This window comes from Globicephala melas, chromosome 16, assembly GCF_963455315.2.
Source record: "Globicephala melas chromosome 16, mGloMel1.2, whole genome shotgun sequence".
NCBI classification, from domain to species: domain Eukaryota; kingdom Metazoa; phylum Chordata; class Mammalia; order Artiodactyla; family Delphinidae; genus Globicephala; species Globicephala melas.
This window is the reverse complement of record NC_083329.1, coordinates 79,489,603-79,513,145: the sequence shown is the minus strand read 5'-3', so window position 1 is coordinate 79,513,145 and position 23,543 is coordinate 79,489,603. Positions and strand designations below refer to the sequence as shown.

General features: G+C 40.6%; 1 protein-coding gene across 3 annotated transcripts in view; it reads right to left on the bottom strand.

Annotated features, from left to right (window-relative positions):
- Positions 1-23,543, bottom strand: part of PCNX2 (pecanex 2) — a 273,314-nt gene that overhangs the window by 230,836 nt on the left and 18,935 nt on the right. For all 3 annotated transcript variants that reach the window (XM_060285936.1, XM_030839645.2, XM_060285935.1), the window contains exons 2-8: positions 23,275-23,480; positions 21,950-22,070; positions 21,241-21,277; positions 12,927-14,204; positions 5,338-5,485; positions 5,067-5,212; positions 2,625-2,718 (exon numbers count right to left, since the gene is read on the bottom strand). In XM_060285936.1, coding sequence (XP_060141919.1) covers positions 2,625-2,718; positions 5,067-5,212; positions 5,338-5,485; positions 12,927-14,204; positions 21,241-21,277; positions 21,950-22,070; positions 23,275-23,384 — 1,934 coding nt within the window. In that variant the 5' untranslated portion in view covers positions 23,385-23,480. The remainder of the gene's footprint in view (positions 1-2,624; positions 2,719-5,066; positions 5,213-5,337; positions 5,486-12,926; positions 14,205-21,240; positions 21,278-21,949; positions 22,071-23,274; positions 23,481-23,543) is intronic.

Below are 23,543 nucleotides of genomic sequence, written 5' to 3'. Positions count from 1 at the left end.
GACCCTGTCCATCGGAACGCTCACATACAAGAAATGCAAGAGACAGACAGGGACATTTATAAAAGAAAGCTGCTTTTATAAAATTTGATCGTTATTCTCTTTAAAGAAGCACAGTCATTAATTCAATTGTCATTTAACCAGAAGGAGGGCCCCAGGTGTCATCTGCCGATGTTTGTCGCCCGGCATCCATCCACCCAACTCCAAATTTCCCACTGAAGAGCTGCCCCCGTGCATTCTCAGAGGGAACCTGTCCAGCTCTGTGTATGAACACAGACGCCAGCCAAGTACGTGCCTTGGTAATCGGGCTCAGGGTTCCAGGTGGCCCAGTCAGAACGAAGGAGATACAGAGTGAGACTTAAATTGGGGTTTATGGGAAAGAAGCATCTTATCCCCAGTGGACATGAGTGAGAGAAGACGTAAGTGGGGCTGCTGCAGACATCTTTTGACTGTCAGGGTGAACTGTTTGAGAGTGATGTCAAAACAGAGCAACGGGAGGGGTGACGGAGAAAGAGAAAGACATCTACCCAAGACGTCTCCGTTACCTGGCCTCCAAATTCCCATTTCGGTGAAGCCTGTTGGACTTGGATTTCTCTCATGTGTAACAGAAAGGGTCTAACTGTTCTATGTACATGAAGAGGCAGATCTAGGGACGTAATGGCATTCTGGGACTCCTCTAAGCCACAGGGCTTGACAGGAAAACTCGGCACAAACACATTCGGTGTCGTCCAGCAGTGCCCAAACCTACCCTGGGCAACAGCTCTTTCACCAGAGTGAATGCACCGTGGCAAAGCCAAGCCCCGGCAGGTCTCGAAATGGAGGGCAAGTTAAACGAAAAAGAGCTCTAACGTGGGAAAGAAATGCAGAGGAAACCAAAGAAAGCAGAGTTGGAGGAAAACTAATAAAGAGAGAGCAATTAAGGGGAGAAAGTGAGTTAATGGTGTCTCTTGGTGAGGCACGGTCTAAGGAAGCGGGACTTATTGAAAACCCTACAGGCACTCTCTTTCATTCTTATCTGCACACTGTGTATTTTTCGTTTTTTAAGGCTCTGGATATGTGGTCTTATTCTAACTGGCATTACCGGCAAAAGCAGTTCAAGTATTTTCCTCGGGGAAAAGCGTAGTCCATTTATCTGGGAAAATAAACATGAAAAAGCCATGTAAATTTATTTGGGGATAAAAGAGGAGGCGTGTTTTTGTTCCAAATTTAGTTTAAAAACACTACAGCTTTCAGCTGAGGATTGTAGAATAACAGGACAGCGTTTCAAGCTGTGCTCTCATGTCATTATTTTGTCTGAAGAAAGCTGCCACCTTAGATGACTGAACTCATCAAACCACTGTAACAAAATGTCTCAGAGGCTGGAACTAAGATGGGGGTGGCAGCCTGCTCTCTCCTCTTGGGTCTCCGTTGGCATGAGTGCTTTGCATGCTTTCTGGCTGGAGAAGGAGAATTTTGTTGTGTCTGTTTTGATTGGAACTTGGGTACCTGAGGGAGACAGAGGAAGAGTGGAAGGCATGTGGGTGATGGAGGCGGTGCCCGTCTCCCCCCAGGACTGATTCTGGACCTGAGCAGGCTGCTTCAGGGTTGGCGCCCAGGTGGGGTGGTGAGGCCAGGAGAGCTATCACCTAGCGCACCCATCAGATCTACCGTGACGGCTGACACCAGCATTCCCGAGAAGGTGAGAAGCAGCAGGGGTGACCAGAGGACACCCTAAAAGGTTGCCACATGCCAGAATCCCACCTGGAGGCCAGATTGCAGGGGCAAGAACAGACTCTGTTCTAGGCACACTGGAACAGGCATACCTGGTAAGGAAACTTTGACCTTAGGAAGGAACACTGCACCCCAGAATCTGGAAGTAGGGTTCCTGTAACTCCCTTGGGTTACACGCCTCCCTTCTCCAGATGTGAAGCCTAAGGCATCCCCGTGACATGACACAAGTCTTCCGTACATCCTCAAATAGGCGTATACCTCTCGAGAAATGTACATGAAAAGTCTCCTCCCTTACTCAGAGCAAGCCCCTGAGGCACGGCCCTGTGGGTTATCCTCAAAGAATCCTGAAGTCCAGGACGAAGGATGAATTCGGTCCACCAATGATGAGATTTAGAGCTTGCCCAACGCCACCATGAATCCACGTACGTTCTGGATACGCAAGCGGATTCAATATCAACTTAATTAACGTGATCAGGAAAGTTACTCAACACACGCTAAAGGAGAAGAGAAAGGATGTTTAGATCATCTATCTACAAAAGAGCTTGTCGGCGCAGACGAGAACTAACCACATCTCTAGTCCGTTCCTTGAGACGAGTTTAATAACGTGTTCTTGAGCTGCATCACCACCTTTCCTATAATTGTTTGCACAGGTCTCCCCTCTATTTATGCCTACGTGTTATATTCATTTTTGGAAGTGGCTACTATGAAAGTTGTTCTGTTTATTTTCAATTATTCTACAATATCTGATCTTCTTTTTCTTTCACGTGAAACCCACATGCTTTGCCGCCTACAGACGGATTATCACCTTCATTCTACACCAGGATCTTCACTTCATTTACACTCAGAGTCAGTTGCGTGTAAGATGCTGGGGGCAGCAACGCGACACCTTCCCCAACCTGAGAACAAGCCCCACTTACCCAGCGTGAGAGAAGCCGTCATAATTTGATGGCTGATGCTGGAAAGGGCCTTCTTTCTGATTTCCAGACTTTAAGTAACAGGATTTAATTTCCCCTGCAAAATTTCGGCAAAGAAGATTACACAGTTATTCGTATATGATCATTTCCGCGTATACTTTTTCCAAGTTAGAGAGAACTCATTTTGGACTATTTTAATGATAATTGTTGGTAGACTAGGTCCATTCTTTGTATTTCTCCATAGAATGTGTAACTTAGCTAAGAAAATCGTGACGTACCTCTCTGATAATAGGCTTAGACAAGTTTGACTCAGTTACTTACTTTTCATTGAAGTATAGTTGATTCACGGTGTTGTGTTAGTTTCAGGTGTACAGCAAAGGGAATCAGTTATATATATATATATATATATACATTCTTTTTCAGATTCTTTTCCATTATAGCTTATTACAAGATATTGAATATAGTTCCCTGTGCTATACAGTAGGTCCTTGTTGTCTATCTATTTTATGTATAATAGTGTGAATCTGTTCATCCCAAACTCCCAATTTATCCCTCCCCGCTTTCCCACTTTGGTAACCATAAGTTTGTTTTCTATGTCTGTGAGTTTGTTTCTGTTCATTTGTGCCATTTTTTAAGATTCCACATATAAGTGATATCACATGACTCAGTTACTTACTACTTAATTGCTTTTCATCGATTCATTTGTACCATTTCTAATCCCCTTCTGCGTATTCTTTTCAATGCATTTCTTCTGTATATTCTCTTCACGTGTCAGGATGATCTGTGTATGCTGTAACTGGGTTTGGTTTTGTTTTGTTTGTATCATGTGCAGAAGAGGCTTATTAAGGGTGTGGTTTTGATCGGTGGACCACAAGGGGCCATCCCAACCTTTGAATTTGCAGATGAGCATTGGCACAGCTGCTGACTGGTATGTCAGCCTGGTAATGAGGAAAAGCAAGAGATGGAATTAATTTGTGGAGCTAAATTAGCCTGCGAAAGTGGTTCAGGGTACTGAGGTGTGAAAAGCAGTTCACTTTGTAAATGTAAACGGTCTCTCCCCAGAAGAGGTTTTGGGTGACAGGGAACCATAATTAACCTTGTCTGTTATGAGCAGCTGCAATGTAGGCTGCAGTGCTGGACCTCAACTTCAAGGTTGTACCCCCAAAAGAAACATTCACAGTGACAACCAACGGCCCCTCTGGAGGCTTGGATAGAAGTGCTACTGTCGTTCTTCATAATGTAAAAGTCTCTTTGTATTTCTGCAGATGCAGAAGCACTTCAAACTATAAACCGCTGATCTATATAGAGAGGGTAATATATCATTTATTATCCAAACCAGGATCCTTGTGAGAGTAGAATAATAAGTTTACATTGATCTATAAGGGACTTAACCCAAGACCCGACCTACAAAAACTAAGACCTATATCCCTTATCTAAGGAACCTTGAATTTGCCTTTTAATGGTTCTTCCTTCCTTTCCTTCTTTCTCTTTCTTTCTTTCTTGTTCTTTCTTCCTTCCGTCCTTCCTTTCTATTACTTTTTAAAATCTTTTTTATAACAAGGTATTAAAAATATATCAGGGTCAGATTTTCAACATATATCCAATGAATATTTCTTAGGTACTGGGCATTACCTTCCCAAAGTTTACAACTGTGAGGGAGAAAATGTCACTAATCAAATTATTATAAGTCAATAAACAATTAGAAGCTGTAACAGTCTCAAAGAAGGAAAAGGATAGGGTGTTAGGAAAGCAAAAGAGCAGAAGAACCTGATTAAACCTGGGAAATCCAGGAAAGGTTTTCCTGAAGAACTTTCTTTAGAACTGAGATCCGAAGGATAAATGGCACAATGTGGGCACAGGGACACGGTTATGTGCAAAGGCCCTGAGGCAGGAGGGCGCACACTCTGTTCTAAGAACATTATGTGTGAGCAAGCAGAACTAAGCCTTCCTCTTCCAGTCTAGTACAGGTATCCCCCGCTTTTTTAAGTTCGCTTCACGCCACCTCATTTTTTACGAAAGACCTACCTTAGTACATGTTTTTGCTAACTGAAAGAAATCCGAAAATTTTTTCTGCTTCTAAAGGGCTAAAAGTGAAAAGAGCTTTCAGCGTTTGTTTTGGAGTGAGTTATACAGCCAGCGCACACCCCAAGCAGTGAGAGTAGCATCACCAAGCTCCCTCCCCAGGTACTATACCCAGTATCTCAGCATCAAGCTGCCATAGCTTTGAATTAGGACCATCTGTGTCTTATACTGATGTATTTTTTGCATCCTTAGGTAACTGCCTCTTTGCTTCATACCCTTTCAGTTTAGGAAAGATCTCGTAGGACCACTCTACTTTCAGATAGAGGGGAAACCTGTCCTCAGGCTAAGAGACCACATGGGACCTTGAGAAAGCTGCCAGCCTTCCCCCTTCTACGTCATGAGTAAAGAGCTCTGAAGACTTACCATGTTCATCGATAAAGACATGCATCGCATCCACAGACATCTCATCTTGCACAGATGTTTCAGGTCCACTGATGACTTGCAACACAGAACTATCTTGTTGGGAAGTTACCCTGTAGATTATCTGCCTCTGTCTACTGCCCTGGAAACTTAACATACATAAAAATTTCAGAAGCAATGTGGAACGCCTCCTTACCCTTAAGAAAGCATTAAAAGAAGCAGCCAGTAAGTGAGGCTGCACCAGCATGAAGCTATAGACGTAAGTTATCCTTACAGGGTCGGGATCTTGGCAGGTTCAGTGAGCCCGGGGCTGGTGCTGGTGTGCTCTTGACTTTGCACGTCTGGTTTTCCTTGCTTGGCGTTGGGTCCACTGGGCTTCTCACTTTCTAGGATTTCCTCCTTTTTCTCCTGGGAATGGTTATCTGAAAAACATTGCTTTATGTGTTAACATCATATTAAATAAGAAATTAATGGGAAGATACTTGGAAACAAGTTACCAAAACTGAAGCAAGAATAGATAGAAAATCTAAATAGCTCCTATGAATTCAGAATAAATACATTTAAAATAAATTAAATACATTTTATTTAGATAAATTTTCATTTTACTAATTACGAAAGTACCTAAATATTTTTGAAAAACAGAAGTGTGTATGTGTCAGAGACATGTTATTGAGACATCTACAAATACCATCACTTTACATATGGATTCAAGGACTCCCCTGTAATACTCCAGTGACCACTGGCTTACCCAGCTGAAAATCACCCTTTTGGTTAACTTAGTCCTGAAAGGTTCATAACTCATATATGAATAGCATCGAGGAAAATAATGGCGATTTTGGAGTAAAGTCTCATTTTGCATTTTAAAACCTTATCAGTCTTTCCTTCTCACTCATTCTCAAAATCTAAATTTTCAAGCTGAAGGTAGAATTGGCCTCTTCATAAAGTAGGTGCTCATTAAGTAGAGCTGACCTTGAACCACACCTTGGCACTGTGGAGGACTCAGTGAGATACTATGCCTACGCCTTACCCTGAGAATATTTTAAGATGAATTAGAATTCTAAGATCAATAGGTATATATCGGGTTTTTGAATTTTTAGAATCCTCTTTAAATAATGGACCAGAACAAGGGTCTTAGTTTACACCATTATGCAAAGTGGAATGACCCCTGAGGGTCAGCCGTCCTTATCTAAAGACACACCCAATGGCCACTTTTAAGGTCACAATGTCCTCTGTATTCCCATGACCAAAGATACCAATAGCTATCTTCTTCTGCATAAATTTTTGCCTGAGAGAAGAACACGATTGAGTGGTTTGAACCTACAGGCTCTTTCAAGACATGGCATTCAGAAAGTCCACCAAGATCTGTCTCAAAAGGTGAAGTGGGGTCTAAATCACATCATCATGTATACAACAAAGTTTTTCATCCTTGGACTTGAAGTACTTAGAGAAACACTGCTGACTTCCAAGTGAGTCCTGAAGATAAATATTCCCAGTGCATCTGTGAAACGATCAGAATTTCTTTGGTACAAAAATGTTTGCCTTTCATTTGACAGCTTGTCAGGATAGAAGTTTTCACAGTTTTCAAGAAACACATTTGTGAGAAAGTGCTATCATAACAAACAGCTTTAGCCAGTGATCACGTCACGTAAAAACTGCAGGGAGGCACGTTTAGACAGCTCTACCTTCTGACACTACATGTATGTGGACCCATCCATTCGCTTTGCTTTTAATACCTTAGTCTCTCCTTCCCTTAAATGGGCACATTACATATGTCAACCTATGGGTTATTTTTTTCTTTTTCCCTTTAAAAATACACGTTTATAGGAATTCTCTGTTTCTAAAAATAATACACATGAATGCCATGTAATTTAAAACTAGAGAAAAGGAAAAAAAATCTTAAATTACTCTTAACCCCACCATGCTGTTACAGGAGCCAATATGAGACATACCACACCAGTATTTTTTTCTAGGCATCATTTTTTTTTTCAAAATTTAAGTCATAATCCCGATGTTGATTTAGAACTGTTCTACTTGACTTAAAGTATTGTAAATATTTAATGACATTAGACATTCTCCTACATCATCTACGTCATCTAAAAATGGAAGTTATATAATATTACATTAATATAATTTACTAAACTAAATAGAACAGTTAGAAAACAAATGTTGTTTTATAGCTGTTCTATTTATCTTAAAGTATTATAAATATTTAATTACGTGAGATATTCTTCTACATTATCCAAAAATTGAAGTATATACAACATTTAAAAGTATAATTTATTAAACTAGACCCCTACTGTTATAAATTTAGGGTCTGTCAATTTTCTATACTCCAGATAATTCTTCAATAATCATCTTCACATGCATCATGATTATTTTCTTAGAAAGTCTAGAAGAAACTGAGTATACAAATGGATAATAGCCAGACAATATATATAAATACAGAACTCTGACCTACAGTCTACAGCAACCAGCCCAGAAAACCAACCCATAACCTACAGTAACCAGCCAAGAAACCAATACACGATACAAGTCAGACTTGCAGGAACTCAGACCACTGCTTCTAGCAAATAGCTCAGAAAGCCAAATAATAACCCCTATAACAATCAGTCCCAAATGGCCAGGACTTGAACAATAACAGAGCTTCCCTAATTTTTGCCCCTGCTTCCAACCAGAGAAACCCAACCAATCAGAAGGAGCCAAATACGCTCCCCTAACCAATCGCATAGGGTGCTCTAATTACCCCACCTCCAGCTTCCCCAGGCCAACAGCCTGCAATCACACCCAAAGCCTTCCTTTCTTCCACTACAAAGCTTTCCCACTCCTCTGCCTGCCTTGGAGTCGCTGCCAAAATGCTGGTGGCTGACTCTCGCTGTAGCAAGCTCTGAATGATAGCCTTAGTTCTTCTCATTTGAGCAGTCTTTGTTTATTTCCACAAAGTAAAATAAAGCTGTATCAAAAGAAAACAAAAACATGGTTTTAAAGGCTGTTGATAAGGGTGTGGTTTTCCATAACCTCAAATTCTAGAATATCACCAAGACCTAAAGATAATTTAAAGGCCTTTGTGGAGATGACCTGGGTTGGAAATAAGAGCACCATAGAGGGCTTCCCTGGTGGCACAGTGGTTAAGAATCCACCTGCCAACACAGGGGACACGGGTTCGAGCCCAGGCCCGGGAAGATCCCACATGCCGCGGAGCAACTAAGCCCATGCGCCACGACTACTGAGCCTGCGCTCTAGAGCCCGTGAGCCACAACTACTGAGCCCACGTGCCACAACTACTGAGCCCATGCACCTAGAGCCCATGCTCCGCAACAAGAGAAGCCACTGCAATGAGAAGCCCGCACACCAAAGCCAAGAGTAGCCCCCGCTCACCGTAACTAGAGAAAGCCCGCACGCAGCAACAAAGACCCAATGTAGCCAAAAATAAATAAATTTATTTAAAAAAAAAAAAAAGAGTACCATAGAGATACCTGGACAACCACATGTAAAAGAAAAAGATTAGAACATTTCTTCACACCGTATGCAAAAATAAGCTCAAAATGGATTAAAGACCTAAATGTAAGATCAAAAAACAAAATACTCCCAGAAGAAAACATAGGCAGAACACTCTTTGACATAAATCGTAGTATTATTGTTTGCATCTGTTTCCTAAGGCAAAGGAAACAAAAGCAAAAACAAACAAATGGGACTAATTAAACTTAAAAGCTTTTGTACAGCAAAGGAGACCACTGTCAAAACAAACAGACAACCTAATGATTGGGAGAAAATATTTGCAAATAATATGACCAATAAGGAGCTAATATCCAAAATATATAAACATTTCATACAAATCAATATCAAGAAAACAAATCAGGGCTTCCCTGGTGGCGCAGTGGTTGAGCGTCCGCCTGCCGATGCAGGGGACACGGGTTCGTGCCCCGGTCTGGGAAGATCCCACATGCCGCGGAGCGGCTGGGCCCGTGAGCCATGGCCGCTGAGCCTGCGCGTCCGGACCCTGTGCTCCACAACGGGAGAGGCCACAACAGTGAGAGGCCCGCATACCGCAAAAAAAAAAAAAAAAAAAGAAAACAAATCAACCCGATTCAAAAAATGGGCAGAAGACATGAATAGACATTTTCCTAAAGAAGACATAAAGATGGCCAACAGGCACATGAAAAGACGCTCAACATTGCTAATCATCAGAGAAATGCAAATCAAAACCACAATGAGACGTTACCTCACACCTGTCAGAAGGGCTATCATCAAAAAGTCTACAGATAATACATGTTGTTGAGAATATGGAGAAAAGGGAACCCTAGTAATTGTTGGTGGTAATGTAAACTGGTACGGCCACTATGGAGAACAGTATGGAAATTCCTCAAAAATCTGAAAATAGAACCACCATATGATCCAGCAATCCCACTCCTGGGTATATATCTGAAGAAAACGAAAACACTAATTTGAAAAGGTATTCACAGCAACAGTGTCTACAACAGCCAAGATATGTAAGCAACCTAAGTGTCCATCAACAGGTGAATGGATAAAGAAGATGTGGTATAACTATTTCCAATGGAATACTACTCAGCCATAAAAAGGAATGAACTTTTGCCATTTGCAACAAAATGGATGGACTTGTAGTTATTATGCTTAGTGAAATAAGTCAGACAGAGAAAGACAAATACTGTATGTTATCACATATATGTGGAATCTAAAAAATAAAACTAGTGAATATAACAAAACAGAAACAGACTCAGAGATATAGAGAACAAACTAGTGGTTACCAGTGGGGAGAGGGAAGGGGGGAGGGGCAAGACAGGGGTAGGGGGTTAAGAGGTACAAACCACTATGTTTAAAATAAATAAGCTACAAGGATACATTGTAAAGCACCGGGAATAGAGCCAATATTTTATAAGAACTTTAAATGAAGTACAATCTTTAAAAATTGTAAATCACTGTTAGATACCGGAAATAAATATAATATTGTAAATCAACTATATTTCAATAAAAAAAAAATAGGAGGCAGGAGAGTAATTCCCAGGACAATAAGAAGAGCAAATGTTTGGTAATTTTAAAAAATTAAATTAAAAAAAAAACCCTGTCCCTGCCTGGAATAGGTATACGATCCAGTCCAACTCCTCCCTCCCTGTTGTACCTGCAAGTTCCCGACAACCAAGCCTGTTCCTTTCCACAGAAAACCTCATAGCATCCACATCTCTTTGCACAGCCCCTAGGTTTCCAACTCAACCCTGTTCTGATTGCACGTGGCTGGCTGAAAAGTTTAAGAGCAGAAACTTAAGTAGACAGACCAAATAAACCTCACATATAGCCTGAGGGGAACCTCAGAAGAGAAGTCTGAAATTGATCAAGTACAAGACTTTTCACATATTTTCTTACTTGAATCATCACAGTAAATCTGTAACGTATTATTATTCCTGCTTTACTGAAGCTACTGTGACTCAGATGGATATGGTGAGTTGTCCAAGCTCACCCCGCTGGACGGCAAAACCAAAATTTGGCCCTGGGCTGTCAAGTTCCAAACCCAGAGCTCTGTCCTCCCCACACACAGCTTCCCGGAAAGAAACACATCACCCAGATCAGCATTACCTAATACAGTAGCCAGTGGCCACATGTGGCTACTTAAATGAAGTAACATTCAATAAAATTAAAAATTCCATTTCTCAGCTGCACAATCCCCATTTCAAGTATTTAATAGCTACACGTGGCCAGTGCCTGCTGTCCTGGATGGCAGATACGGGATAATTCCATCACTGCAGAAAGTTCTATTAGACAGTGCTGGTCAAGATACGTGAACCTTTATATGAATTAGATGGTGAGAATCCAAATCTTGTATCAGAAAGTGTCTAGTATCTCAAAGTAACCAATGCTTTCTTGTACTGCATGTGTCTGTTATAAAGTTTAGCTGAATCCTTCCTGTTCTTGTTACTCCATATGCAAAATCTTGGATACACAGACATAGTAACACGGAGAATGCATTCACTTTACATAACTTCAATATTCAGACTTAATGAATTTTTAGGCAAGATTGGACTGACCCACAAGCAGGGCAAGCCTTCTGGCAGAGCACCAGAAAGACAAAAGAAAAAAGAGCAAATCGCTGGGAGCTGCCTACATAGAGCCAAAGGGTCCCCCTGACTGGCCCAAAGAGCAGGGAACAGGCGGTAGCAAAGGGACAATCATAGCATGAAGATATGCTACTGCCATGTGAACCACAACTTCCTGCAAGCAATCCTACCATATAGATACGCTCTCAGAGACCTAGGCAGAAATGATGTACTCAAAAATCAAAGAAGTATGGACATTTAAAGTTAAAAGACTTTGGGACTTCCCTGGTGGCATAGTGGTTAAGAATCCGCCTGCCAATGCAGGGGACACGGGTTCGAGCCCTGGTCCAGGAAGATCCCACATGCTGTGGAACAACTAAGCCTGCGCACCACAACTAGTGAGCCCAAGTGCCACAACTACTGAAGCCCGCGCGCCTACAGCCCGTGCTCCACAACAAGAGAAGCCACCGCAGTAAGAAGCCCGTGCACTGTAATGAAGAGTAGCCCCCGCTTGCTGCAACTAGAGAAAGCCCGCATGCAGCAACGAAGACCCAACGCAGCCAAAAATAAAATTAGTTAATTAATTTAAAATAAATAAATAAAGTTAAAAGACTTTGTAAAAACTCTAGTCCATGGGACTTCCCTGGCGGTCCAGTGGTTAGGACTCAGCGCTTTCACTGCCTTGGCCCCAGGTTCAATCCCTGGTCGGGGAACTAAGATTCCACAACCCATGTGGAGTGGCCACAAAAAAAAAAAAAACAAAAAAAACTCTAGTCCAGTAATATCCTTTGCCTGGGAGGAAACTGAGCCCAGAGATATTAAGAGAATGAATCTTCTATTCATACAGGAAATATAGTTTATTATTTATGAGTGTTGACTCTGTAGCCAGACTGCCTGGAATCAAAGCTGAGTTGTAGACTTACTAGGCTAACTTGGGAAAGGTAGTGAAAACCAGCTGCAAAAAAGGAATGATAACAGGACCCATAACACAAGGTTACATGAAGACTAAATGAGTGAAAGTGAGACTAACTGTATAATATATTGCTCAAACTGGGAACCCTTTTGAGAGTGAAAGGCAGCGTTATTAATAATTATGTTGGCAAAACACACGTTAATGAGGGTCTTTTTGGACAAACCACCACGGATGGTCACCCGTGTTAATATCTGTAAAGTCCTTAGGATGGTGCCGGCGTGAATTAAGAGCTGTGTGTTTGTTATAATTATGTTTACAACTTGGGATAATTAGAGAATTCAGCACAGATTATATAATGGAATTCAACAGAAAAGTGGATTCCTTTCACAGAAATTTGCTTTACAATCAGCATTCCCAGAATGAATCTATTCTATTATTTTTCATACCTTTACTTTTTAATTTATTTTTTTTAAAGTCTCATTGAATTTGTTACAATATTGCTTCTGTTTTACGTTTTGTTTTTTTTGGCCACGAGTCACGTGGGATCTTAGCTCCCCAACCAGGGATTGAACGTGCACCCCCTGCATTGGGAGGTGAAGTCTCAACCACTGGACCGCCAGGAAAGTTCCGCATCTATTCTATTAAGGAAGAGCTACCTTCAGGGGTCTTGTCACCATGGTAAAATATAACTGCTCATTTCCTTAGAAGTAAACGTTCTTGCCTAGGGAAGCCAAATCTTCATTACTATGCCTTAAATTTCCTGGTGGAATAAGCCAGGTTTAATCCATGCTCATCACACAGCTTAGTTTTGATACACTCAGCAAATATCAGTGACGACACCAAGCACCCAACAATTACACAACAGTTATCCCGCTGTTTGCAAAATCAAATCACAGAAGCCCGCACCTCCAGGAAGCCCGCTGTCTTTGCTCTGCTCTGCCGGCTCATTCTTTTGGTTGGATACCACCACCTTGGAAGTATTAATTGATTCTAACAGGGAGACAAATTCCAGGAAGTTGGATTCATTTGGTATTTGTCCTTCCTTGGCCTCCAGGTCAGATTTGGAAGTTGGCATTGTTTGCTCTTTATCGTTAATAACTTCTGCGGAACTTTTGCTCAAGAAGACGTCTGTTCCGCTGTCTACGCTGAGGACTTGGGAGTGTCTCTTTTCCTGGCTGGTTCTACAAGATGATGGGTCAAGGTTAGCCTGGACTTCCATGCCCCCCTCAGACTCGGAGACCACATCAGGCGTGGGTGGCGGGGTTGTACAGGGGTCTCCTGGGGAAGGACTGTGGTCCTGTGTGGCATCGCCCCCGTCCCCAGATTCATAGCCAGAACATGGATTGGAAGACGCCTCCACCATCAATCTCTCTGGCGTCCTGTCACTTCCATTGCCTTCAGGACACACCATGCCTCCTCCTCCACCCTCAGACAGCTCAAGGGTGATGATGGGAATTCTCATCTGTTTCTCAGGACCAGCGGCCCCTGGGGGAACTGGCTCGGCATCACACGTGAAGCCGGTTGCCTCAGTACCAACCACCTTCAGGTGAAGAGAACTTTCCAAGTCTGTCATGGAGTTGGGGGTACTGCTCATGGTGATGACAATCTTAATGGGCTCGTGCAGACTCAGCAGGTCTCCAGGTTGAGAAGTATCTATAAGAGTGACAGCGACCTCATTATCTGAGTCATCCACCTCCTGGTTCAAGGGTGGGTCCACCTGCTGGGAAACCTGCTCCCGCCCAGGTTTGGCAATGACGGTGTTACACTGAGGGCAGCTACTGCTCAGGCTGTCCTGAGGCGACTTGCTTTGCAACTGTTCCCTGATGGAGGCAAAATTCCCAGGTTCTGGGATCGGGACGGAATTCTCACTCCCCCAAGGCTGGAAAGAAACATCTGTCTCCAGTAAGTCGTATTGAGACAAAGACAGGTAGGGCACCTTCTTCACGGCTTCTTTGTCCACCAAGCCACCCTCGGATCTGTGGCAGAAGGGGGACTGCCCCTGGCCCCCTTTTTCCTTCCCTTTATCACTGATGCAAGTTTCTGCCACGACTGGTTTCACTGGTATTGCTGACGTGGTCATGGTTTCCGGCACATGCCCTTTAGAAGCAGGTAAGCGTTCCGTTTTCATCCCAGGTGATGTAGATGACACTGGTGCTACGGGCTGGTCATCTGACACAATGACACCTGAAATCAACAACAACAGCAACTCGATTCACATCCAGAATGGATGAATAATGTCATGGAGCAAGACCGAATAATAACAAACTAAAAATAACACCAGCAACAAATGTGATTAGATGCTTAGTCTAAAAATAGCTCCTCCGCTGTGAAATTGTTCTTGAAATCTCTATATTTAAAAAATAATTCAGGCTTGTAGCTTTCCCTCTTTTGTGGGCTTGGGAGGCAGACTAGTATGATTTAAACAACATATTTGCAATCAGAAAGGTCCTGGCTCTGCTATTCACTAGCTACGTTATATTGGGCAAGTTATTTAATCCTTCTAAACCAAGGCAGGGAGGGTCCAAAATATTGATATATAAGGCTTGACAAGCAAAAGCAGCTTGGATTTTATGCTAAGAATAATGTGAACTCAGCAGAAGTTTTTCAACGCAGGGAAAGGAAGGGGTTCATTCTGGCCTCCAAAAGTTCTTTTCTAAGCCTTCTGAAGACAAGCAAAAGACAATAAAATGGGAGGAGGAACCAAGATGGCGGAGTAGAAGGACGTGCTCTCACTCCCTCTTACAAGAGCACCAGAATCACAACTAGCTGCTGGACAATCATCGACAGGAAGACACTGGAACTCACCAAAAAAGATACCCGACATCCAAAGACAAAGGAGAAGCCACAATGAGACGGCAGGAGGGGCGAAATCACAATAAAATCAAATCCAATAACTGCTGGGTGGGTGACTCACAAACTGGCTCACAAACACTCACAAACACTTATACCAAAGAAGTCCACCCACTGGAGTGAAGGTTCTGAGCCCCACGTCAGGCTTCACAACCTGGGGGCCCGGCAACGGGAGGAGGAATTCCTAGAGAATCAGACTTTGAAGGCTAGTGGGAATTGATTGCAGGACTTCGACAGGACTGGTGGAAACAGAGACCCCATTCTTGGAGGGAACACACAAAGTAGTGTGTGCATCAGGACCCAGGGGAAGGAGCAGTGACCCCATAGGAGACTGAACCAGACCTACCTGCTAGTGCTGGAGGGTCTCCTGCAGAGGCGGGGGGTGGCTCTGTTTCACCATGGGGACAAGGACAGTGGCAGCAGAACTTCTGGGAGGTACTCCTTGGCGAGAGTCCTCCCAGAGTCTGTCATTAGCCCCACCAAAGAGCTCAGGTAGGTTCCAGTGTTGGGTTGCCTCAGGCAAAACAACCAATAGGGAGGGAACCCAGCCCCACCCATCAACAGTCAAGTGGATTAAAGTTTTACTGAGCTCTGCCCACCACAGCAACAGTCAGCTCTACCCACCACCAGAGCCTCTTAGATAGCCTCATCCACCAGAGGGCAGACAGCAGAAGCAAGAAAAACTACAGTCCTGCAGCCTGTGGAACAAAAACCACATTCACAGAAAGATAGACAAGATGAAAGGCAGAGGGCTATGTACCAGATGAAGGAACAAGATAAAACCCCAGAGAAACAACTCAATGAAGTGGAGATAGGCAACCTTCCAGAAAAAGAATTCAGAATAATGATAGTGAAGATGATCCAGGACCTCGGAAAAACAATGGAGGCAAAGATCGAGAAGATGCAAGAAACGTTTAACAAAGACCTAGAAGAATTAAAGAACAAACACCTAGAAGAATTAAAGAACAAACAAACAGAGATGAACAATACAATAACTGAAATGAAAAATACACTAGAAGGAATCAATAGCAGAATAACTGAGGCAGAAGAACGGATAAGTGACCTGGAAGACAGAATGGTGGAATTCACTGCTGCAGAACAGAATAAAGAAAAAAGAATGAAAAGAAATGAAGACAGCCTAAGAGACCTCTGGGACAACATTAAATGCAACAACATTTGCATTATAGGGGTCCCAGAAGGAGAAGAGAGAGAGAAAGGACCTGAGAAAATATTTGAAGAGATTATAGTAAAAAATTCCCTAACATGGGAAAGGAAATAGCCACCCAAGTCCAGGAAGAGCAGAGAGTCCCATACAGGATAAAACCAAGGAGAAACACGCCAAGACACATATTAATAAGATTGGCAAAAATTAAAGACAAAGAAATTACTGAAAGCAGCAAGGGAAAAACGACAAATAACATACAAGGAACTCCCATAAGGTTAACAGCTGATTTCCCAGCAGAAACTCTACAAGCCAGAAGGGAGTGGCATGATATACTTAAAGTGATGAAAGGGAAGAACCTACAACCAAGATTACTCTACCCAGCAAGGATCTCATTCAGATTCGATGGTGAAATCAAAAGCTTTACAGACAAGCAAAAGCTAAGAGAATTCAGCACCACCAAACCAGCTCTACAACAAATGTTAAAGGAACTTCTCTAAGTGCGAAACACAAGAGAAGAAACGAACCTACAAAAACAAACCCAAAACAATTAAGAAAATGGTAACAGGAACATACATATCGATAATTACCTTAAACGTGAATGGATTAAATGCTCCAACCAAAAGACACATGCTTGCTGAATGGATACAAAAACAAGACCCATATAGATGCTGTCTACAAGAGATCCATTTCAGACCTAGGGACACATACAGACTGAAAGTAAGGGGATGGAAGAAGATATTCCATGCAAATGGAAATCAAAAGGAAGCTGGAGTAGCTATACTCATATCAGATAAAATAGACTTTAAAATAAAGAATGTTACAAGAGACAAGGAAGGACACTACATAATGATTAAGGGATCAATCCAAGAAGAAGATATAACTATTATAAATATATATGCACCCAACATAGGAGCACCTCAATACATAAGGCAACTGCTAATAGCTATAAAGGAGGAAATCGACAGTAACACAATAATAGTGGGGGACTTGAACACCTCACTTACACCAATGGACAGATCATCCAAAATGAAAATAAATAAGGAAACAAGTTTTAAAAGACACAATAGACCAGATAGATTTAATTGATATTTGTAGGACATTCCATCCAAAAACAGCAGATTACACTTTCTTCTCAAATGCGCACGGAACATTCTCCAGGATATATCACATCTTGGGTCACAAATCAAGCCTCAGTAAATTTAAGAAAATCGAAATTATATCAAGCATCTTTTCTGACCACAACACTATGAGAGTAGAAATGAATTACAGGGAAAAAAACGTAAAAAACACAAACACATGGAGGCTAAACAATATGCTACTAAATAACCAAGAGATCACTGAAGAACTCAAAGAGGAAATCAAAAAATACCTAGAGAAAAATGACAATGAAAACACGATGATCCAAACCCTATGGGATGCAACAAAAGCAGTTTTAAGAGGGAAGTTTATAGCTATACAAGCCTATCTAAAGAAACAAGAAAAATCTCAAGTAATCAATCTAACCCTACACCTAAAGGAAAGAGAAAGAAGAACAAACACCCAAAGTTAGCAGAAGAAAAGAAATCATAAAGATCAGAGCAGAAATAAATGAAATAGAAACAAAGAAAACAATAGCAAAGATCAATACAACTAAAAACTGGTTCTTTGAGAAGATAAACAAAATTGATAAACCATTAGGCAGACTCATCAAGAAAAAGAGGGAGAGGACTCAAATCAATAAAATTAGAAATGAAAAAGAAGTTACAACAGACACCGCAGAAATACAAAGCATCCTAAGAGACAACTACAAGCAGCTCTATGGCAATAAAATGGACAACCTGGAAGACATGGACAAATTCTTAGAAAGGTATAACCTTCCAAGACTGAACCAGGAAGAAATAGAAAATATGAAAAGACCAATCACAAGTACTGAAATAGAAACTGTGATTAAAAATCTTCCAACAAACAAAAGGCCAGGACCAGATGGCTTCACAGGTGAATTCTATCAAACATTTAGAGAAGAGCTATCACCTATCCTTCTCAAACTCTTCCAAAAAATTGCAGAGGAGAGAACACTCCCAAACTCATTCTCTGAGGGCACCATCACCCTGATAACAAAACCAGACAAAGATACTACAAAAAAAGAAAACTACAAACCAATATCACTGATAAATATAGATGCAAAAATCCTCAACAAAATACTAGCAAACAGAATCCAACAACACGTTAAAAGGATCATACACCACAATCAAGTGGGATTTATCCCAGGGATGCAAGGATTCTTCAATATATGCAAATCAGTCAATGTGATACACCATATTAACAAATTGAAGAATAAAAACCATATATGATCATCTCAATAGATGCAGAAAAAGCTTTTGACAAAATTCATCACCCATTTAATGATAAAAACTCTCCAGAAAGTGGGCACAGAGGGAACCTACCTCAACATAATAAAGGCCATATACGACAAACCCACAGCAAACATCATTCTCAACAGTGAAAAACTGAAAGCATTTCCTCTAAGATCAGGAATAAGACAAAGATGTCCACTCTCGCCACTCTTATTCAACATAGTTTTGGAAGTCCTAGCCACGGCAATCAGAGAAGAAAAAAAAAGGAATACAAATTGGAAAAGAAGAAGTAAAACTGTCACTGTTTGCACATGACGTGATACTATACATAGAGAATCCTAAAAATGCCACCAGAAAACTACTAGAGCTCATCAATGAATTTGGTAAAGTAGCAGGATACAAAATTAATGCACATTCCTATACACTAATGATGAAAAATCTGAAAGAGAAATTATGGAAACACTCCCATTTACCATTGCAACAAAAAGAATAAAATACTTAGGAATAAACCTACCTAGGGAGACAAAAGACCTGTGTGCAGAAAACTATAAGACACTGATGAAAGAAATTAAAGATGATACCAACAGATGGACTGATATACCATGTTCTTGGACTGGAAGAATCAATATTGTGAAAATGACTATACTACCCAAAGCAATCTACAGATTCAAAGCAATTCCTATCAAATTACCAATTGCATTTTTTACGGAACTAGAACAAATCATCTTAAAATTTGTATGGAGACACAAAAGACCCCGAATAGCCAAAGCAGTCTTGAGGGAAAAAAACGGAGCTGGAGGAATCAGACTCCCTGACTTCCGACTATACTACAAAGCTACAGTAATCAAGACAATATGGTACTGGCACAAAAACAGAAACACAGATCAATGGAACAAGATAGAAAACCCAGAGATAAACCCACGCACCTATGGTCAACTAATCTATGACAAAGGAGACAAAGATATACAATGGAGAAAGGACAGCCTCTTCAATAAGTGGTGCTGGGTAAACTGGCCAGCTACATGTAAAAGAATGAAATTAGAACACTTCCTAACACCATACACAAAAATAAACTCAAAATGGATTAAAGACCTAAATGTAAGACCAGACACTATAAAACTCTTAGAGGAAAACATAGGAAGAACACTCTGACATAAATCACAGCAAGATCTTTTTTGATCCACTTCCTAGAGTAATGGAAATAAAAACAAAAATAAACAAATGGGACCTAATGAAATTTCAAAGCTTTTGCACAGCAAAGGAAACCATAAACAAGCCTAAAAGACAACCCTCAGAATGGGAGAAAATATTTGCAAACGAATCAATGGACAAAGGATTAATCTCCAAAATATATAAATAGCTCATGCAGCTCAATATTAAAAAAACATAGAACCCAATCCAAAAATGGGCAGAAGACCTAAACAGACATTTCTCCAAAGAAGACATACAGATGGCCAAGAAGCACATGAAAAGATGCTCAACATCACTAATTATTAGAGAAATGCAAATCAAAACTACAATGAGGTATCACCTCACACCAGTTAGAATGGGCATCAGCAGAAAATCTACAAACAACAAATGCTGGAGAGGCTGTGGAGGAAAGGGAACCCTCTTGTACTGTTGGTGGGAATGTAAATTGATACAGCCACTATGGAGAACAGTATGGAGGTTCCTTAGAAAACTAAAAATAGAACTACCATATGATCCAGCAATCCCACTACTGGGCATATACCCAGAGAAAACCGTAATTCAAAAAGACACACGCACCCCAATGTTCGTTGCAGCACTATTTACAATAGCCAGGTCATGGAAGCAGCCTAAATGCCCATCGAAAGACGAATGGATAAAGAAGTTGTGGTACATATATACAATGGAATATTACTCAGCCATAAAAAGGAACGAAATTGAGTCAGTTATAGAGACATGGACAGATCTAGAGACTGTCATACAGAGTGAAGTGAAGTAAGTCAGAAAGAGAAAAACAAATATCGTATATTAACGCATGTATTTGGAACCTAGAAAAATGGTACAGATGAGCCGGTTTGCGGGGCAGAAGTTGAGACACAGATGTAGAGAACAAACGTATGGACACCAAGGGGAGAAAACCGCAGTGGGGTGGGGATGGTGGTGTGCTGAATTGGGCGATTGGGATTGACATGTATACACTGATGTGTATAAAACTGATGACTGATAAGAACCTGCAGTACAAACAAACAAACAAAAACTAATACTAAACTTTCTTTGTATTATTTGTACGGAAATATGTTAATATAAACGTTTCAGACATTACATGAGATTTCTAAAAATCTTGTATGTTCTGGTATAATGTTATAAGTCATAATTCTAGTTATTACTTTAAAATGTATCTCAGAAATAACTAAAAAAAAAAGACAATAAAATGAAATCTTAGTAAAAAAGTAGAACAAATATTTGTGGTGAGAGGGTTAAAAGAAAATTTCAGGAACAAAATTTGTAACTTGACAGAAATGCATATACACAGAATGCAATGTCATTTCCTCTGTCATTTTTCAGTGTAAGTACTATAATAAAAAGTATACTGTGTCGATGATGAATTTATCCTATTTTATATCTGCTATTATGAGCTGTATGAAAGGAGTCACAGACTGCAGAAAGGACAATGAAATATAATCAATACAATATCACAGTCTGAACGTAGACATGATATACAAGTTCTGATAAGAAATAATGAAAATGAAGAGCTAAAGGAATGAGGGTAAAACATAACTGCAATCTTGGGTACAGTTCTAATTCTGAATGAATTCACTGGCATTCTGCTCTACGAAAATTAGTTTTCGTTTCACTGAAGATAATGCTGTGAAAAAATATTAAACGATGAGAATAAGCACTCTACCTTTGAGATCTTCCACTGTTTCCTGTTCTGGCAGCTCCTAAATAAAGAACAAAAATCAATCAATATAAAAAAAAAATCAATCAATATGACTCAGCTCCCTGCCCACTTCCAGGCAGTCAGCAGCCACTGTTTCTCTCAATGGCACATGGGAAAGACACAACAGCGTGTCCACTTAGAAAATGGGTAGCAAAGATGGACACAAAAATATCTAGAGTGTAGACATCCAACCAAGCCCACGGTGCTGTGAGAAAAGGGAGTTTGGTAATTAAGAAAGTAAGGAGAAAAAATAATGGGCTACTTCAGACTATAGTGAATAGAGCCCAAGAAAGTGAATCTAGAATAAAGGTGATTTAAGTATGATTTCATGTGGAGTGGTGGAGTGGATTCCAGGGGAAGGCATTGCAAATACGATGATTGAGATGAATGACAGACAGGACCAGGGAGAGGGCAGTGAAGGTGAGCTTATGGGTTCTTCTGGCCGTGGTGCAGTCTCGGCAGGGCAGGCAGACTGCAGAGAAGGCCGGTGGGTGTGCTTGGAACGGGTGACTGGGTGTTTATCTCATGGTCCATGTGCTCCCCTCAGGTCATTGCCACCAAGAGGCCAGTATTTACAACCAGTGCACGTAAGTTGCAGTCACCACCATTGCACACTTCCATGATCAACACTCCAGCAGCACGAGGAGAGTGAAACAGAAAACAGACCACTAACCAGGAGCCCAGATGAATGATGAGAGTTTATGCTCTGTCCTCTGGAGCTGCCGTGGACGGGAGGTGTGGAGAGGGTTCGACTGGCCTCTTCCTTTTTGCCGTTGTTAATCCGCCCATTATTGCTAAGCCACCATGAGAAACACAGGGGCAGTGATATTATCAAATAAAACTATGGCTCTTTTGACCTTAGTCCTTAAACAATTTTTTTTCCTTGATTCCACTTTGTCCAATTCATGGTATACACAATGGACTATTACTCAGCCATAAAAAAAGAAAGAAAGAATGCCATTTGCAGCAACATGGATGGACCTGGAGATTATCATACTAAGTAAGTCAGACAGAGAAAGACAAATACCATATGGTATCACTTATATGTGGAATCTATGATATGACACAAATGAACTCATATACAAAACAGAAACAGACTTAGAAAACAAACTTATGGTTACCAAAGGGGAAAAGGACGGGGAGGGATAAATTAGGAATTTGGGAGTCACATATACACACTACTATGTATAAAAGAGATAGACAACAGGGACCTACTGGATAGCACAGGGAATTATACTCAATATTTTGTAATAACCTATATGGGAAAAGAATCTGAAAAAGTATATATATATATATATATATATACACACACACACACATACATATACACACATACATATACACACACACACACACACACACATAACTGAATCACTTTGTTGTACACCTGAAACTAACACAACATTGTAAGTCAACTATATTTCAATAAAAAAATATATATGTATAAAAAAGGGGAAGAGGTCACGGTATACAAATTTTATCTTTAAAAGCTAATAAACATTACTTTAAAATAAGACATGCTCTCTTAAGGAACTATCAGAAATAAGACCAAGAATAGTGATGAATGCTCACTTGAGAATTACTCTTAATATTTTAGTTCTATGCAATGTATTACTTTTATATTAACAAACACAAATGTTCTTTCTGAAAATACTCTGGCGTGCACTAAGCATTGAGATGATGAGATAAAAATACTGAAGTGAAATATTTTGCTATGCTAAGCCTAATGCAAATAAATTTCAGAGCATGGTATAAGGTCATATTAAATAGTCAGTTAAACCGTCTGGATTATCAACGGTAAGGCAATTATCATAAAATGCCTATCAACTTAGGCATTATTTTTATGCCTAAGTGTATGTTTAAATATAAGAAAAATGTACATATTTGTGTCTGCCTCTCCTGGCATATTTTCACAAACAACTCATACATGAGAAAAATTATTTTAATCAAAATTAAAACCTTTAAATTATGAACTAATGCATTAATGAGAAATGTTACCCTGTATTTTTATGATTGGTTATGTGGTCACTGATGGCCTCTTTGTCTTTATTTGGCTTTTCCTTCTTTCTGGAGGGCCTTTGCTGAATCACTTCTCCTTTATCAAACATGAGGTGTAGGCGATAACTGATCAATTTGATTATTGTGAAGAATATCGTCACTGAGCTGCAGTAAAAAAATACAGTGATGGCATTTGGAGGAAAAGCCTAGAGAAGAGAAAAGAAAGGAAAAAATGTATTTGCTTGTAGGATTACCTCCGGTCTTAAATC